Source organism: Acipenser ruthenus, chromosome 48 (genome assembly GCF_902713425.1).
Source record: "Acipenser ruthenus chromosome 48, fAciRut3.2 maternal haplotype, whole genome shotgun sequence".
NCBI lineage: Eukaryota > Metazoa > Chordata > Actinopteri > Acipenseriformes > Acipenseridae > Acipenser > Acipenser ruthenus.
The window spans coordinates 9,218,447-9,237,189 of record NC_081236.1 but is presented as its reverse complement, the minus strand read 5'-3'; the positions used below and the strand labels follow the sequence as shown (position 1 = coordinate 9,237,189).

The window sequence follows — 18,743 nt, the reverse complement described above, 5'->3', positions numbered from 1 at the left end:
AAAAAATATATATATTATGTTACCATAGGATGCAAACATAACACCAAATTCAAGTACTGTGCAAGGATTTTAAAACTCTTGCTTCCCTGACCTTGTAGCTGTTTAGTTTGGCACGTGACCCCAAATACACCCCTGTGGGAGTGACTGGCTTTTCATAATTCAGAGTGCAGCTGTGACCTCGGAGGGATGATCAAAACTTTGTTTCTGCTTGATAAGCTGTTTTGAGCCTGTGTACAAACCATAATCAAACCAATTCAAACTGGTTTAAAATCCCTTACTTTTGTTAAAAGTGACATGCTATAACTTCAGGTAAGTGTCACGGATCTCATAATAACACACTATACAATTGGAACATGCAGTTTTTTTCTGATAAGCACGCACCGTGTGTGGGGCGGGGTACACACTGTTCCAGTTAAATGGCATGAGCTCTTATTATTTCATCAGCCTTTGTTCCTTTTCATTATACAATCCGTTACTGATGCTTCCCATTTAAATGTTGAAGGAAGTGAGAAATCATTGAAACTGTAAACATTGTGTGATTTTCCTGTGTAAGCTCTGAATCAACGCAGGGTTAATGAACTCTTAACATCAAGCTGTACATGGCTGGTGCACATCAGTAGTTTGCAATCACCAGTCTTGTCGTTCAGCCTTGTGATGCATGAGTATAGCGCTTTGCTCCCTGTGAGAATTGAGCAAAACTCACATCATTGTTCTTAAATGGAACTTCTTGTTATCTGGGTTTCTGCTGACATTGGTAAAGTGAAGAAGAAACGCTTTTAATGTTTAATGTTAACTTTTAATATGCTTTGTCTCACACCATGGATCATGCTAGGGAAATAAGACCAAATTTGGGCAAGGAAATTACATAGGCTAGCTGTATATCTGTGCTGTATGAAGTAATTTATTTGCTTAGAAACTAACATCTCTGTGCCATGCCAGCTCAAAAAAAAAACAATATCTCTGATGTCATGAAAGCTCAGCTCAGAAAATAACATCTACACTGATGCCAGCTCAGAACACCAACAGCTGAGACCTGTGTGTGAGATCACTGATGTGTGTGAGATCACTGATAGCTAAATATTTAAATAAATCTTAAATCTCTCTTAACTAGATTTAACAGTTAGCTAAATATTTAAATAAATCTTAAATCTCTTAGCTAGATTTAACATTTAGTTAAATATTTAACTGGCCGCTAATTCTGAATATTTAACAATTAGCATAACATAATTGTACCTGTGTGTGTCTGTGTCTCAGTGTGTTTGTCTAAGAGTGTGTGTGTGTGTCTCAGTGTGTGTGTCTCTCAGTGTGTGTGTATCTCAGTGTGTTTGTGTGTCTCTGTGTGTGTGTCTCAGTGTGTGTGTTTCAGTGTGTTTGTCTCACTGTGTGTGTCTCGGGGTGTGTGTGTGTGACTGACACACACACACACACACACACACACGCACAAGGATCACAGAGAAGTTTGGTGCCAAACCAATTATTTTTATTTAAGAACAATAATAAACAAAAAGCTAATTGAACAAAATATCAAACAATTTTGGAAACCAAAAACAACTATTTCTAGTCACCTAATCACAGGTACTGACTCCAATAACTGAGTCCAACCACAGAGCTGCAAAACTGCCCTCTGATCTGCACAAAAAGACGATCCTGACTGAACAAAACTAACAGCCTTTATACCCTTCCAGACCTCCCCCTCCCCCAGAATAAACCAGTCTGCAGGTGGGTATATAGAAACAAACCAGCAAACAGTTATCAAGAATAAATAAAGTATTCAAAAAGAAACAAATCAATGAATATATATATATATATATATATATATATATATATATATATATATATATATATATATATATATATATATATATATATATATATATATAAACATTAATCTAACATGTGCATTAAAACTATGCTTTAAAACAAGCAGAGGGAAACGTACTGAAAATCAGCTGACCCCCTTTCAATATCTTCTACAGGTACTGCCCTGACTACAGGAAGTCAGTACTTCAGTTCTAAAAAGTACAAGTATATGACTAAATACAATTCAATAACACCGTGTAACAATTTTTTTTTTTTGGTTCCTGGGTAGTAAGTGTTATTTCCTAATTGCTTATGCCTCAAAAGTATAGAAAATGGCTATTATTCTCCACAAACTTTGCTTTTGTGACCAGGTGTGGCAGGAATGGCTGAGGGTCTGACGTCACGGCAGAAGGCACAACAAAAACAAAAAGGTATGGTGCAGTGGCGCGGGCGCCGTTTTATTTAAAGCAAACAAAAAATTAATAAAATATTCAAACAAAAACACTCGCTCACAGAGCAAAATAAAAGGGTAAACAAAAACAAATCACGAACACAAAATAAATCAAACACAGGTCAGGCTGGGCAGATTGCCTTCACTGTTCCTATGTTTACTTTCTCTCTCGTTTCTCCGTCATTCCTCTCGCACACTCTCTCCTTCTGACACCCACCCCGAACTAGACAGCTGCAGGCTTTTTATAACAGGTGACCATCTCCCGATTAGCAACAAATTAAATCACTTAATTCATTCGGGAGATGGCCACCTTCTGCACGAGTTTTAATTAATTATGTTGTGGATGGGGCTAAACAAAACAAACCGGCTACGCCGTCATTTAATCAAAACAAGAACAAATACGGCGCTCGCCGACAAATACCATAAAAATAATACAAAATAAATACACTGCACAGGGGCGGAGGGGGAGACCCCGATCTAAAAATAAATAAACCATGTACAGGGCTGCTCGCCCTGTTACACCAGGACAGTGATATTTTGAAATTTACCTATTTTCCAGAACATTCCAGTTAGATTCAGTGCTGAGTAAACTTGGAGTAACTTCTAGAACTTTCTAGAACTTTCCAGTAATATTGTAGCGAGCACAGGGATTAACAGAGACACGCACACAATAGCTCTTTTAGGTAATGCAGTTTAATAAGCAGCTAACAGCACGTCAGCGCCCTCCTCGAACACACACACACAGCCCTTCCCCACCCCAGAGCACTACTCTGCCTCTCAGGGTGACATTCACATATTTAACACATAACACAGGAAGGGTAATAACGATTACAGGAAAATGCATGAAATAATACGGGAACTTTTACAGGGACAACAATTAAACACAACAACAATAATTCAGTTTCTCCCCTACCATAGTTCGTACTCCCAGCATCCTTTGCTGCACATTAACCAAATGTAGGGGGACTGGCTCCGGGCACAGCGCCTTATTCGCCGACAGGTGGCAACGGCGAGTCAGTCCAGCCGTGCCCGTTACAATATAAATAGTAGTATAAATTGGGCCTTATGAAACAATTTGTCAGAGCTCTAGATAAGGAGTCGGCAGCCTTCAAGTACCTTCAAGACTTCTTCCCTAAGCTGTCTGAGGCAAAGGTCAAAGCCGATGTCTTCGTCGGACCACAGATAAAGAAGATCCTGGAGTACAATGAATTCCCCAAGAAGCTCACTAGTAAGGAGAAAGCGGCTTGGAACAGCTTTGTCGCAGTGGTTCGGGGCTTCCTGGGCAATCACAAGGCCGAAAACTATGTGGAGCTGGTTAAGACTCTGGTGAAGAACTACGGCACAATGGGCTGTAGGATGTCCCTCAAAGTCCATATCCTTGATGCTCATCTTGATAAATTCAAGGAGAACACGGGAGCGTACTCTGAGGAGCAAGGCGAGCGCTTCCACCAGGATATACTGGACTTTGAACGCCGCTACCAAGGACAGTATAACGAGAACATGATGGGAGACTACATTTGGGGGCTGATTTGTGAAAGTGATTTACAGTATAATCGTAAATCTTGAAAAACTACTCACTTCTAAATCTTTTGTAGTCATTTTTGTATTACTTTAGTATAAATACATGTTAATTTGGATTCATATGTTGTTTTTTTCTGAACGAAAAGACACAAATTCACCTGTTTTCTCATTGGAAATAGGTAAATTTCAAAATATCACTGCCTGGTCGCAAAAGCAAAGTTTGTGGGGAATAGCCATTTTCTATACTTTTGAGGCATAAGCAATTAGGAAATAACACTAGATATTTAGTGTAAGAATGTCTCTAGTGATTCTAACACCTCAGAGTGGCACCTATATCTAATTGTTTATCAATACAATTTTAAAAAATGAATCCTAATTTATAATACAATCCTTTTGGACTTTGGAGTTTTAAAATCGTGAATTAACTGTCAAAATGTTCAGAGGGGGAAAACGTATGACACTGGATGAGTCGGGTGACAATTGGTACATTTTCAATTTATCAGCAGAACTGCAGCACTCCTTGTGTTTGTGTAAAAAACTGTGGACTGGAATAAAGAGGAGCCTCCTTCCCACCTTCCAATATATCCAGCTGATCAGTTCAGTCCTGAGAGAGGCAGGGGGGTATAAATATTTATATTTTAAAACTGTGTTTTGATTATTATATACACAAACAGGCCGACCCTTATAATAGGACTAATATTGTTTTTAAAGTGAAACACAAGTGTAGAAATTGGGATCAGAACCTGTGGATTCAAAATCCGTTTTCTTGTACACTAAATGATTAAAAGATATTCTTTCATTTTAGATATCTTGGAGACCGTTCTCATAAAGCTGGAGAACATTCACTATATTGGACGGATTTGTGAAAGGGAGTTGCAAGTACTAAGAAGTGATTTTTGAATCTACAACATGAATGTAGAAGCAGCTCTAATGTGCATTTCTTAAAGACAGTATATTGTACGGCTATTGTTGCCTGAAAACTGTAATAACTTTTTATTATAATAAATGTAGAATAAGTAGAATACATTGTAGGAAAATAAATATGCCACACACCTGCTCTCTGATTTCAAAACCTGAAGTTGCTTTATTGTAATATGCAAGAACAAAGCCAAACAGCATGCTGGAGAGAGTCTCCTCCAGATTCTTTGATCGCAGCAGAGGTTACAAAGCTTGTATATCTGTCCCGATACAAAAATAACATTTCGCTCATAGAAATTTGCCATTTCCCCTCCTTGTTCTTCTCTTATCAGTTTTGTGATCACCTGACTTACTCAGCCTCGCTTACAGGAATTTCACTCCTCCATGTCTCCATATTGTTAAATACTTTAATACTTATGTAAAGCAATACTACAAATTCCTGCCTTACAATTCAATACAGGATTAATGCTTTTTTTTTTCCAATGCCCATAAAGGTGTGATAGATCCAAGGCAAAAATGTCAGTGCAGTTATACTGGAGTAACTTCATGCACATATATTGTAGTCATTACAGGAAATAGGCAAGAAACTACACAACTGATTACAGTAGAAAGTTTTCTTTAAAAAAACGTTCAATTTAGGCTTTTGATTTCGACATCTTGGAGGCCATTCTTATAAAGCTGGATAACATTCACTTTATTGGACAGATCTGTTGAGAAAGGGAGGTGCAAGTACTAGCTTGGACAGATGCAATATTATCTGCATACTAAGTTAAATGCAAAGAGCTTGATCTTTTTAATAAACAAAAAATACAAAATAAATAGGCACAAGGGCCAAACAAAAAGGTTTCATACACAAAATAAACACAACAAAACTTACAAATAAAGCTTCCAGGCTGGGCGTTGCCTTCACTGGTTGCAAAACAAACAGAAAACACTATCTTCATCTCCTTCTAGAACTCCCTCCAGCCAGGGCCTCTCCCCTGGCTTTTATCCCCTGTGGCTGGAGCCCAATTAAAATAATTGCTAATTATTCAATTAGGGCTCCAGCCACACATGTTTTCCTGGCAGGGGAGAATTTTAACCCCCTCCCTGCCAGTCCCAATCATGTTCATAAAGATGGAGCAGTCCCCCATCACACTATTCAAAACAGATTGAATTTTATTTTTTCTTGCAGACCAAATTTCTTTATTGTCTCTGTAAATAACTAAGTTGCCATCATCTTGCATAGTCAGGCAACAGGCTTGGCAGTTAGGCATGTGAGTGTTGGATTGCCACAGGGCAGTCCCTTTGGTATCGCACATCACCAGATTGCAGTCTCCTTGCATGATAACCCTGTCAGCATTCCTGTTTCCCCAAGTGTCACTAGCCCATATTGGCACACCTTCGGGGTATTCATACACCACGAAATTCCCATCGTCCTTTAAAGATATAAATGTATCATGATGATTAATGCATGCATTTCAGGCATGTTCAATGACTGATTCCTATTCACAAAGCTTCAACTAGTTCATGCTCTCATGCTATTTTACATTATTACAAATGTGTATTGTTTGATAAAATATCAGCAAGTCATCAATGTGTCACGCACTTATTTAGGTTATGAGAAAAGTTTGAACTTTGGTGTTATATGAATGACCCACCTGAAAAATAGCCTTGTATTTGCCATTTGTTGAAAAGATACATTGTCCCTTGGTGAGGAAGTCGTCCAATTCCAGTTTGTTGGTTCTGGTAAGAAACAAACAGAAGAAAATAGTTATTCTATTGTTCAGACTGATAAAGATCTGAGCACAGCAGTGTAGAATAGTGGTCAGGGCTCTGGACTCCTGTGCCGTGGGTTCAATCCCAGGTGTGGGACACTGCTGCTATACCCTTGAGTAAGGTACTTTGCCTAGATTGCTCCAGTAAATATTTGTAACAATTGTAAGTTGCCCTAGATAAGGGTGTCTAAGAAATTAATAATAACTTTCAATGTCCCATTAGTGGCGTGGCAACTTCCCGTCAGTATTCTGATATAATTGAGATGATACAAGAGAAAGCAGCTGTACAGATTATAAATATGAAAGCAAACATGCCTATATGCTGAATCCATCTTTTACCCCTTGATTACCATTACGAGAGTAGATGTTGCACTTCATGCTGATTTGAACTCGGCTCTCGCCAAGATAAGCACCAACCAAGACGTAGCTTTACATTAAACTAATATGATCCATCTGCATCTCCATCCATTTGCATAGTTTCCCATCTGATGATGTAGATATCTTTGTCTGGTGATGGCTGAAGTGTAATGCTGGCTCCAGGGATCATCTTATTGCCTCCCCAGCGCATCAGCACACACAACGGCTGCGATGCTGGCTCCGGGGATCAACCACAGTGCGGTCTCCCCAGCGCATCAGCATGACAACCGTCTGGATTGAGCCAAGTAGGGTACATCTCTGGGGTCTTCAAGTGGGCACCTTCCATCCTCGGTGTTTCGTTGACTAGCACACGACACCAAGAGGGCTCGACGGCGATTCTGGCGTCCCAGCATCACCCCCCTCCGTCCCCCACTCAACTCAGCCCAGCTTACTTACCTGTACATCAGCGTTTCTTTCTTTCTATTGTGCTTGAGATCCCCTGCCAGAATCTTTCCGTCTCAACCACAGCCAGTTTCTGCTCCTCTCTGCTGCTTCAGATAAGTTCTTCACTGTGCAACGCAACTCTTGGCCACTGAATCCGACGTCTGAGAAACTGAGTGTGCCACAAATCCGACAACCTACCTCCACTGGGTAAACCTGGATTCTCCATCCTCGCTGTTCCGCTTCAGCAGCTAGTTGAGCACACCGAAATTTCTTCCTCATACGCCTCATCTACAGCATCCTCCCATGGCAGTGTTAACTCTACCAGGTGAACAAGGTGTGCTGATCCAGACCACAAGACAATGTCTGGTCGAAGGTTAGTGGTGGCAATCTCAGGTGGAAAAATAAGCCGTTGACCAACTGCCAGCATCTCCCAGTCTCTAGCAGCTTGCAGTTGTCCTGGACGAGGCTTAGTTTCAACACCTTTTCTTGGTGGTTGCTCTCCTGGGCGGAGGAATGTTGTCTTGTGTGTAATGCTTTGATGGAACTGGTGTCAACTTATTGGTCGGTTACGCTTGTCTTCCAATGCTAAGGCCAATGCTATTCATAACAGATTAACTGAATACAAAATATTGCAGTGTTCCCCGTGGTGAGTGAATTTGTATTTCAATGATTTAATCATTAAGTCGGCTTGGAGAAAGGTGTCCCTGGACAGAAATAATAATAATGATAATTACCATTATGTGTATGTTTAGTAATTGATCACTACCTCTACTACCAAGTTCTTGCAGGAAAGCAGTTCTGTGCAACACCACTTCTTATACTGAGAATTTAATTACAGCTGTCCAGAAATACACAAATAAAGAAAAACAGGTATTGTATCATTAGCGAGTTGAAAATCACTTACAAGAGATCATCCTGTGGAAATCTAAAAAAAGGAGTGTGGCAGAGTGTCCCGCCCCTTTGTTTATTATTATTTTGTATTATGATTTATAAGTATAAATGTGACGGCGAAAAGCCGTGTTTTGTATATTGTTTTATTTTTAAAAACCTTGTGAGGATGCGTGACTGATCAGCTACTGATTATTAAACTAGCTGTCAGTCACGCATCCTTATTAATCTCGTGCTTTTTTATTAATAGCTAGTTAACCCCTCGGCCAGAATATAAAAGCCTGCAGCTGTCTCAAGGTTGAGAGTGTCAGAGGAGAGACGTAACTGAGAAAACAATTGCTATACGTGCTGGCTAAAAACCAGCACCATTCTTGTTTTATTTCTGTTTATTATTTGTTTATGTGTGTATTTTTGTTCAAATCTTTTGTTTGTTAAATAAACATACTGAGCGCCACGGCTGGGTTTTCACCCACCATTCATTGTTTGGAGTCTGTGTTTCTGGTCTGACGTCAGCCCTGTAGCCATCCTGTTCACAAGGAGATATCACCTTTTTATACACAGTGTTTCCACATATACAGAGAGATGACTATACAGAGATCTCATCCACCCCTTGACAAGCAAGCCATGTCTCCAAAGGCAGTGTGCTCTTGATTATGCATGAGCAGCAGGCAATTTCAGGATGGACTTGGGCGATACAACGTAGTTGCATTAATCATATTAACAGTGATATGTGTCTCTTAATGTTAGAATAGCTGCGTTTGCGATCTCGTTCTTAGAGTATCACAGCAAAACCCAAAAAGAAAATCCAATAGACATATTCACCCGTCCTTGCCAACCTCCCTCCCCACCACCCACCTGACCTCCCCACTGCACACTGCAATCCCTGTGAACCAAAATACACCACATTAAAAAGACACACATTAATCCATCTTCTCCTTCGAAGGGAATCACAGGGCCCTGCGCGCAGAGAAATCTGCAGGCGCCGCAGAATCCTGGAAATGTTGGCCGAGGAAAGAAATAACTTCATCCTAAGTGTTAGGACAAGCACGCCCGCCATGGTTAAACTTCGGAACAGCAGGGAAAACTAAAAAATACAACGACTCCATGGCAACGAAGCTTCGCCCTTACCTCTCCAAACACCCTCCTCTTCGCAGCAGTAACAGCAGAATAACTCACATAGAAAGACAGTTTACAACCTTGGATGAGAACCGGATCTGATTTTCGAGCAGCCTGAAGAATGCGCTGTCGGGCAGTGTAACGGAGGCACTGAAACGTCAATGTGCGGGCCCGACTGGAATCCCTAGGACCACCAGAGTAAATGCGATGTACTCTGTTTAACTTCAGAAAGGGGTGATCACCGTAGACTTCATTGCTGGAAACCAACGTGGAATTTCTTGTTGAAGAAAGCGAACAGGCATGGGGTCATCACCCTCGGCTCCCTCCGGTAGGCCCACCAGCCTTTACATTGCAGCAATGATTTCTGTCCTCAAGATCTGCCATCTTGTCTTGCATTTGTCAATACGAGCGTTGCATTGATTCATTTTACCTTTTTGCTGCTCTGGTGATGTCCTGCTTGGCAGTTAACTTTACAGAGGAAGCAATATCAGTAACCGCTGAGGACAACAGTGGTATCGGCAACACTTTGAAGAACAGGCAGCAAGGCTGCGTCAATTGCTTCCTCGACTGATCCCTAAAGGCAAATGTAACCTCGGCAAAGCGAGTCTCCCAATCATCGGGGCCCGCTGACTTCTTTAAGCGCTTTCCCTCCTCTGCTGACTGAGGAGAAGCAATGGATGCCTTGCGTGAAGCAGCCACAGTAATCCTACACTGTGCACTTAAAATAAAACAGCAAAAAAAGACACAGGGTGATGCAAATGGATGAATTCAATTCAAAACAGCAATGTGGTTTTAGGAGCTCCCTAGCAAGCAGCCACCTCCATGATATGTGATCTCCTTGTAATTAAATGTTACATATAATATAATGAAAACTAATTGTCAAAACTGAAACATTTTGTTATGTAAATAGGTTTGTACTGAAATTATTATGGCCAGCATTTGAATTCATATGGAGTGTATCCTGAAGATTTTTTTTATTTTTTTATCTGCAGATATTACATAAATGCATACAGACCAACCAACACTTGCTCCAAATTTCAGAAATACAAAATATTAACACTAAAATTTAATTGAAAAAAATATAACTGTTGATTAATCCATCCTCTAACATTTTTTTTTAATTTGTAAAAATGTATACAAATTCAGTCCCGCAGTAAAGACCATTACAAATTCAATGTGTTATTTCACAGCCAAACTGTTTTGTATTGTGCTAATTTATTTATGTATTGATTATTATGAGACAGGAGATTGCAGGGGTACCCTCTAGATACTGGGAAGATACAGGGTATCACCTAAAACAAAAAAAGACTTACCTGCGGGCTGCTTTTGCTCTGTAGGAGAATAAGAGATAAATAAATGAGTCAATACAGGAATGAATAAATACCAGCCGTGTTTAAAAAGGAGCATCTAAAGGCTGAGTGCTGGTATTTCCCTTGACAGGTGCACATGTTCCGAGTGAAACACGGAAGGCATGAAAGTAGTGAAGAAAAACAAATGTACTGTAGACTCTTGTATCTTTCTTTAATTTTTGCCTTCCATTTGACTACTATTGTAATATCCTTGTAAACTGTGCTAATAACACAGTATACAGTAGCAGAGTACATCATTGTAAATAATAGTAAAGCAGGGTGAACAGTTCAAATGATAGGCTAGCACATTAAAGGTAAGACATGGTAAATGGTGGTAAGAGAAGCACATCCAGTTGAAAATGATTATTCACCATAAGCCAGTCTGAGGTATTTAATTCATATTTCATCATTCAGTACTGTACTGGAATGAAATGTTAGCGTAACTTAATGTTAATATAATAAATAAGTCAAAACTAAGCCATTATGTTGCAATTTAAATAGGTTCACAATTAAATCATGTTATGCAAGACAACATTTCCATTTATACTGTGGGTATCCAGAAGCTTTTATTATTGCATTACAAATTTAGTGTGTTACTTTAATAGGGCTTTCACAATCAAACTGTTTTGTATTTTACTAATTTATTCATGTATTTATTATTATTAGACAGGAGATTGCAGGGGTACCCTGTAGATACTGGGGAAGACACAGGTAAGATAGCATATTACAACCCTGTAAAACTAAAGAAACAATGTACTTACCTTCGAGCCTCTTCTCTGTGGGAGAATAAGGGATAAATAAATAAATAAATTGAATACATGAATGAATAAATACCAGGACGTGTTTAAAAAGGAGCATCTAAAGGCTGAGTGCTGGTATTTCCCTTGTCAGGTGCACATGTTCAAAGAGATAGTAGCAAGCAGTAAAGAAACAAAAGTACTGGCTTCAAAGCAATGTCTAGGTGGTAAATTGTGTTGAGAGAAGCACATACAATTGAAAATGCTTATTCACCATAACCCACAGGTTGTGATGTATTTAATTCATATTTCATCATTCAGTACTGGAATTTAATATTAACATTTAATATAATGAGAACTAATTGTCAAAACTAAAACATTGTGTTGCAATTTAAATAGGTTTGCAATGAAATATTATGCAAGACGGGGGTCAGCAACTGGCAGTCCATCTGAGGTATGAGGACGGCCCCTCTGTTTTATTCCAGTGTAATACATTGGTAAAGAAACTCAGTCATTAGATCCGTCACCTCATTATAAAAGCGTAGCTCTTTGTCAGCCTGCTTCTGTGTTGTTGCTCGTGAGAGCACGCAGCCAGCGTCACGAGGAAGTGCGGAATCAATGCTTATGCAGTGCGTTGTTGACTGAAAAGACGATAGCAGCTGCAATGTCTTTATTGAAAGAATTACATTTTTTTTATTAAATACAGTAAAATTGTACTCCATGCCTTGCCCAGTGTGTTTAAGTTTAGTGTTATAGTGTTGGTCTTACCACCTGATAACGATTTTGAACTCAATTAAGTTTTGTTGAGTCGTTCTTGCTATGTTGAGGGTGTCGAGCCCTGATGCAAGATATTGCAAACAGTAAAGGTGGTATATACACCATGGTAAATAATAAATATGGTAAACCATGGTATATGCCATGGTGTGATGGAGAATCTTCCCGCGCTCCATCACTAATGCCGAACCCTGACCATTTACCAATATAACCTGTGATTTAATATAGCTTACCTGACTGCAGAATATGCACATGGTTATGTGGTGTCACTGTTACGGTAAAATAAAGATAAGAGTTGTAAATGAACTTACTTGTCCTTGTATATTCTTTTCAGTTCCCCGATAATATGAGGGATCTGTAAAAGAAAGAAATGTCTATACTGTCATGTACAGTCCTGGCTCAGTTACAGTAGTTTAGTCCAAGGGTGGGATTGGATGGGTGAATGATAGCAGTACACTAATACTGGATAGAGTCTACCCGGAGTGTCTGCTGTATATGGCAACTTGTGTTTCATTATTTGCATTTTGTTCCCTGTGTTTGTGCACCTGATGGCAGTACAATAAAACTCCACCATTGTACTCTATCTGGACTCCTGTGCATTTTACTTCACTAGCCACTAAGTCCCGCTACCTTACACATGCTAAATGACGAGCACAGTAAACCTGGTAAAGCTTGGTATTTTTAGAATAATAAAGATAAACGTGAGAAATGATAGTAGCCATACCTCTGTCCACCAGTTTCTTTTTTAGGTCTGTCTCTGATTAATTCAGTACCAAAGGTTTTCCACAGATCATCTGCTTGCTCCTCCTCCATGTATTCATCCATCAGACTACTCAGCCTCTCGCACTTCACTTTGATTTGCGATTCCTGCTCTTCATAGTTTTCTGATGTTGTCAAAGACTTCTTTCTCTTCACCAGATTTTCTAAGCTCTTCACTGCCCACAACTGAGTTACATCAGTTATATCAAAGCTTTCCCATTCTTTTCCATTCTTTACCAAATCATCAATTCTCTCATCATCCCACCACTTAGGATGATCTACTCTGGCACCCTTTCCACGTGCCTGGCTTGCAACCATTTCTCTCCAACACTCCCTCAGAATGCAAGCCAGTCCCATTGGATCATTGAAATTCTTGAAGTGGTTGTCCATAATGATGTTCCAGACTGGGATAAAATTGCTGGCCTGGCCGCGGTCAATCACACTCCAGGTGCTCTGGTTTTCAACCAGCCCTCTCTTCCACTCTGGAATAGAACAAGCCTCCTGGGGCCCGCCGATCATCTGAACTGCAATATCAATGTCACTTGTATTGGTCTCATGTGTTCCTGTTGATTCTCTGGCATCACTATTGTTGTGTGAAGCCGAGAATCCACCACCCCCATAAAATGAGAAGGAAGCCTTTACATGAGCATCAATAGACCTGGACATTTCATTGAACTTTGATTTCATTTGACTGGAATGAACTTCATGTGATGAAGCCTTAACACAGTGTATACCTCCAAAATGAACAACGCTGCCATTTACATGAGACCCAAATCGTTGCAGAAATTTAATAGCCTGACTTTGCAATAAAACCACCATTTGTCGACTAATCAAATCTCTGCTCATAAAGTCATCTATTTCTTTCAAGACATGCAAGGCGTCTTCAGACAGCTTTAACTGCGTGTGGGTGAATTCAAATGAAGCCATGGGCATGAATGTTTGTTTTATCACAGATCCATAGGACTCTGCCTTGGCCCGACTTGTCTTGTTGCTATCTGTAGAGCTGCTTGCTGTTCCTCCACCAGCCTCCACACTGAATCCTGCAAAGGATGCATGGAGTTCAGCTGAATAACTAGCGCCACATGTTTTCAGACTGCTTTCAAATGAGCTCTCATGTTCTGAAGACTGAAAGGTGTACGATTTCTCCTGCATGCTCAAGAATGGCCCGAGCAAGCAACATTCCACTGGTTTATCCAAGATAATACCTCGATAGACTTGTTCATCCTTAACATCATTACTGAACAAGATTCCTCTGAAAACGCCACCTTCTGATGCTCTGTAAATTAAATCAGACGGTGTCCATTCTGTTCGTTTCACCGAGTTAGACTTTAATGTGTCCATTTTATTCATTAACTCTGTTAAAGTGTTCAAGGATTTATCAGCAGATGCTTTTAGATCGTTCTTGCCAAGCTCATCTCTCCCAATTCTTTTGAGATGGCTTTCTAGATCTTTAGTTACATTTCCAAGTCCGTCACTTATTTTTTGACGCATTTCCAAAGCCCTTTTCTCATCCTCTTGTGTCATCTTTGGTGCAATCTCAGTGTTTAGCAGTCTGCTCAAGGCTCTCTTCTCCCATTCTTTTTCAGTTCTCTTTTGAAGTAAGCGGAGGTCACTATTCTTTAGGTACTGGAGAGAAACTAATGAAGTGATTCCATACTCCTCTTTCAATATGTTTTTCCATTTCTCCTTATCAAGGCCTGAGTCTTCGATCTTCTTTTCCAAATCTTCATCTGAAATGACATACCGTGGACTTTAAAGGGTACATTCTCTGAAAGATCTGAGCCATTAGAGACGCCTTCCACATTTACTCACGTGTACTGGCGCATGTATTGGCCAGTTCAACTTCCATGTGGTAATAAAGTCTCTGCTGTGTTAGTGATTGGAATTGTTGTTTTTCACAACTAATGAGCAAGCATTGGTAAACACATTTCCAATATGTGGAAATAAGGCTTTTGTTCTTAACTGCCCCGTACAAAAAAAAAAAAAAAAAAAAAAAAAAAAAGAGATACCGTCGGATTGGCTGTCAATCAACACAACTCAGTTCCATGGGATTGTCAATGGCATTGCCTTTGTCTATTTCAAGCTCAGTACTGTGAAGGCCTTATTTGCATGTATAGAAATGTGTTTACCAATGTGGCCAAAAAAATTGGCAGTCGCTGCCCCTGGACTTCCTTAGTTATTAGAAATTAGAACAGTTTTACTGCCTTTTCTCACCGCAACCACAAACACAGCAGACACAGACCTTGTTTCCACACAGAACTTGAACTAGCCAATACGACACTTCACTGGGCATGCAACAGTACATGTGGAAGGCATCTACTGGCTCAGGAGAGATGCTTCAGAGCAGCAAATGTTTTAGACATTCGGATAGCAAGGTAGGATAGTTCATCTTATTTTTTTTATCTACTGCCGATTTCCCCTTTAAGAGCTGAGGAACAATGTCAATTACTTTTCAACCTCAACTTCTCCTTCGTGTTAAAGACTTTTCACTTAGGCCCAGACCAAATCAAAACTTTGGCAACCTGCTAATCACACTTTACAAAACTGTATTTCATAGCTTTCTTTTTATGAGTAGAAGAAATAAGGTACTAACAGAAAAAAAGAAAACACTATTAAATACAGTTTTGTAGTGCATTAGCGGGTTGTCAAAGTTTTGATTTTGTCCAGGCCTTAGTTTAAATTCAAAATATATGGGGCTCCCGAGTGGCATTGCATCCAGCTAAGGCGCTTCACCGGCAGTGCAGGGTGCGTCCTATAGCCTGGAGATCGCTGGTTCCAATCCAGGCTATGCCATCGCTGACTATGGCCGGAAGTTCCATGGGGGGGGGGGGGGATACACAAGCGCCGCACGGGTGGGGAGGGTTTAAGTCAGCAGGGTAATGCTGGTCTCACCACACACTAGCTAATCCTACCACGTCTTTCTGCTTACCTGATTTTGGTGAAATGTCAACATTAACCAGCTTGGCTAAAGCACGTCTTTCCCAGTCAGCTTCTGCATGCTTTTCAAGCTTCTGGTAGTCGTCTTTGTTTAAATGCTGGAGAGCCTCAACTGATGTAACTTGAAACTCTTTCTTTAACAATTCCTTCCATTTCTTTGGATCAAGTCCTTGGTTTTTAATCTGGACTTCCAAATCTGAAATGAAATACCACACATCATTGCCAGGATTTCTTCCAATTGCCAAAAAATGGTTTCAAAAGGAAGATTTTCATGCATCATGCTTGAAAATAAACCTTCCCAATAATGCCATCTGCCATCTTAAAAACATTGCATGTTACAGGCAAATCTCAAAGTGTCTGACTTTGGGATAATTGTTCTAATGTGTAATATAGAGCGACCTACAAGTGGTGCACCAGCACAGAACGACGCTTGAAGTCGCTCTTCCACAACCGTAGAGCGTGGATAGCAACACGGTCCCGACAACGTACAGCAAATCCATCCGGACAAAACTGGTAAGGACCCGTCTATATAACGCAGCTATTGCAATTCAGCACAACCATTACAGTTAACACTTAAAGCACCACTTTGGCACAACTCTAACGTGAATGTAAACCCCGCCACTGTTAGTCTTTCGATCGTTTTTGAAAGTGCTCCTACCTAATTCTCGCATCAGTTTACTGACTAGAGCTGGTTGACCCCTCTTTGGAGATTGGTAAGCGGCCATTACTCTCTTTCACTGCACGAGGCCTTGTGTAGCTTCCTTATACCGTGTGAGAGCTGTTTTGGTGCTGTAAGGAGACCCCGCGGCTCGCGGCATCGTCCTCTATGCCGATTTAATCAGCCACAGCGACCAAAAAAAAAAAAAAAAAACCTTGGGCCTAGTGCCCCTCTCAAGCGTCGGGCTCACCTAGCGTGGCTGACCATGCCGACTGCATACCCCGGCATCGACCGTGGTTTTTCCGCCGACCTTGAGGCCAAGAAAAACAGCGCCTACCCGACCCTGATTGACTCTGCACCGGTGTAACCATCTTCAGCGCCACCTACAGCCCAGCGCCGACCGCCCCTACCATCGGCACCGACCTCGGAACAGTCTGATCCCTGCACCGACTGTTCGGCACCGACAGCGCTTTCCTCGACGCTGATCCCTGCACCGATTGACTCGGCACCGGTGACTAGCTTCAGAGCCATCTACAGCTCGGCACCGACCTTGGCACAGATTGACTCCCAGGACTCCTGGGTGCTATTGACAATGAGACATGGATACGCTCTACAATTCCGCTTAGGTCAGCCACCCTTCAAGGGTGTGCTCCTCACCACCGTCGAACCAGCGAGAGCGATACTCCTTCAACAGGAGATCACCAATCTTCAACAGAAGAACGTTGTGCGCTTGGTAGATCCAAGCAATGCCCTCGGTGGCTTTTACTCCAGGTACTTCCTGGTGCCCAAGAGGGACCTCAGAGTCCTCAACTTCTTCCTCAAACAGAGGAAGTTCAACATGTTGACAGCACAGCGTATCCTCCAGTCCATCCAACCGGGTGACTGGTTCACATCGATCGTCCCGCACACAATGTATCTGTGATTCGCCTTTCAAGGCAACGCGTACAAATTGTGCTGCCATTTGGCCTCTCGCTGGCACCCCGCACATTTTCAAAGTGCATGGATGCAGCACTGGCTCCACTCAGGCTGCGGGGTATTCGGATCCTGAACTATCTGGACGATTGGCTAGTTTGAGCATTCCAAAAGACGTGCAGAGGCGCACACAAAACAGGTCATCAATCACATGAAGTTAAGGCTCAATACATCAACAGAAGAGCAACCAAGCATGGTGAAGGCCCGGCGGCCTGCGTTCACCGGGCCTTCACCATGCAGCGCACAGACTCCTGTCCTGTCCTGTCCAACAGGCCGGTTCACCACCCTGGTAATAACCTAACAGTATACAGTAGTAGAGAGTTATAGGAGCCCATTTATTGAGCAGCTGCAATGCTTGTCAATGTGGGGGCATTACGCCACCTTTTCTCAATTACTGTATCGGCTACAAACCATCAATGCCGCTATAAATGTCATTGAACTCTTTATTTAAATTAGTAGTATTGGAGCTCTCTTCATCTACATAGTGTTTCTTAGTACAGAAGATGAAGTGTATACTCTGAATTGTCATAACTAGAATGCAGACTGCACTTTGCTCTGCGACTAAGCCAGTTTAGTACCACTACCCTGAAGTGTCTAAGGGCATATTCCTAAAGTAGTGACTGAAAACAATGGATTTCTAGATTGCAGAATGCAATAGATTTATTATAGCAGGCTGATTAACTTGCTTGTTTTATGCATAGCAGTGTTTGATCCATTTACAGGGCTTGTCTTAAGTGGATCAGGGCCAGCCAGATAAACAATGAATTAACAACTGAACCAGCACGTACCTGTTTGGGGTTTGTCTGTCATAGTTTCCACAAATGTAAGCTGAAAGGTCAGTTGTTTATCTAGTCAAAGAAACAGTGAAAAGAGTGAAAGTGGATGGAGGGGAATACAAAAACATATTTAGTACAGTCAAGCCTCTTTATACCGCCTTTTCATAGGGCCAAGGAAAACCTGGCAATAAAGTGAGGGTGGCGTTATAGAGTTAAACAAAAGAAAGGTATACATTATACTATTAATAATCATTTCTTAACTTAAGTAGCCCACATACAGTATTTTAAGTACAATTCAAACAGAAAAACATACTGTACTTTGTAAGTCAGACTTCTGAGATAGTGGTCAGTATTCAATGGTTTTACACCAATTCGCAATTAGCAACACTTTCTAAAAAGAATAAATGTGCTTGTACTGCTATGCAGTAAACTGTCATAAAGACTGTTCTTATTAAGTAGTTTAGCATTTTACTTCAGCATGTGCTGGATCACAATAAAGGCAGTTTTAGCCACAGTCAGCTGAACAGTG

At 40.9% G+C, this 18,743-nt stretch overlaps 2 protein-coding genes across 2 annotated transcripts; both read right to left on the bottom strand.

Moving 5' to 3' along the window:
• Positions 1-4,831: 4,831 nt before the first annotated feature.
• LOC131721186 (B-type lectin plumieribetin-like) lies at positions 4,832-11,870 on the bottom strand. Its single transcript, XM_059014516.1, has 5 exons — positions 11,866-11,870; positions 11,363-11,377; positions 10,566-10,583; positions 6,331-6,415; positions 4,832-6,108 (listed from the first exon to the last, which is right to left on the bottom strand). The coding sequence occupies exons 1-5, from the start codon at positions 11,868-11,870 to the stop codon at positions 5,722-5,724; spliced, it is 510 nt and encodes a 169-aa protein (XP_058870499.1). The 3' UTR covers positions 4,832-5,721.
• A 908-nt stretch (positions 11,871-12,778) lies between these two features.
• LOC131721144 (interferon-induced very large GTPase 1-like) lies at positions 12,779-18,282 on the bottom strand. The gene is made up of 3 exons (XM_059014357.1): positions 18,227-18,282; positions 15,801-16,004; positions 12,779-14,601 (listed from the first exon to the last, which is right to left on the bottom strand). The coding sequence occupies exons 1-3, from the start codon at positions 18,246-18,248 to the stop codon at positions 12,794-12,796; spliced, it is 2,034 nt and encodes a 677-aa protein (XP_058870340.1). The 5' UTR covers positions 18,249-18,282; the 3' UTR covers positions 12,779-12,793.
• Positions 18,283-18,743: the final 461 nt, after the last annotated feature.

Excerpts from the sequence above, each read along its gene's own strand:
- LOC131721186 (XM_059014516.1), bottom strand. Across the intron at positions 6,109-6,330 it reads AATACAAGGCTATTTTTCAG|GACGATGGGAATTTCGTGGT; the intron begins GTGGGTCATTCA and ends ATATCTTTAAAG.
- LOC131721144 (XM_059014357.1), bottom strand. The coding sequence starts at position 18,248 with ATGACAGACAAACCCCAAACAG. Across the intron at positions 16,005-18,226 it reads GACAGACAAACCCCAAACAG|ATTTGGAAGTCCAGATTAAA; the intron begins GTACGTGCTGGT and ends ATTTCATTTCAG. Across the intron at positions 14,602-15,800 it reads TGACATTTCACCAAAATCAG|ATGAAGATTTGGAAAAGAAG; the intron begins GTAAGCAGAAAG and ends ATGTCATTTCAG.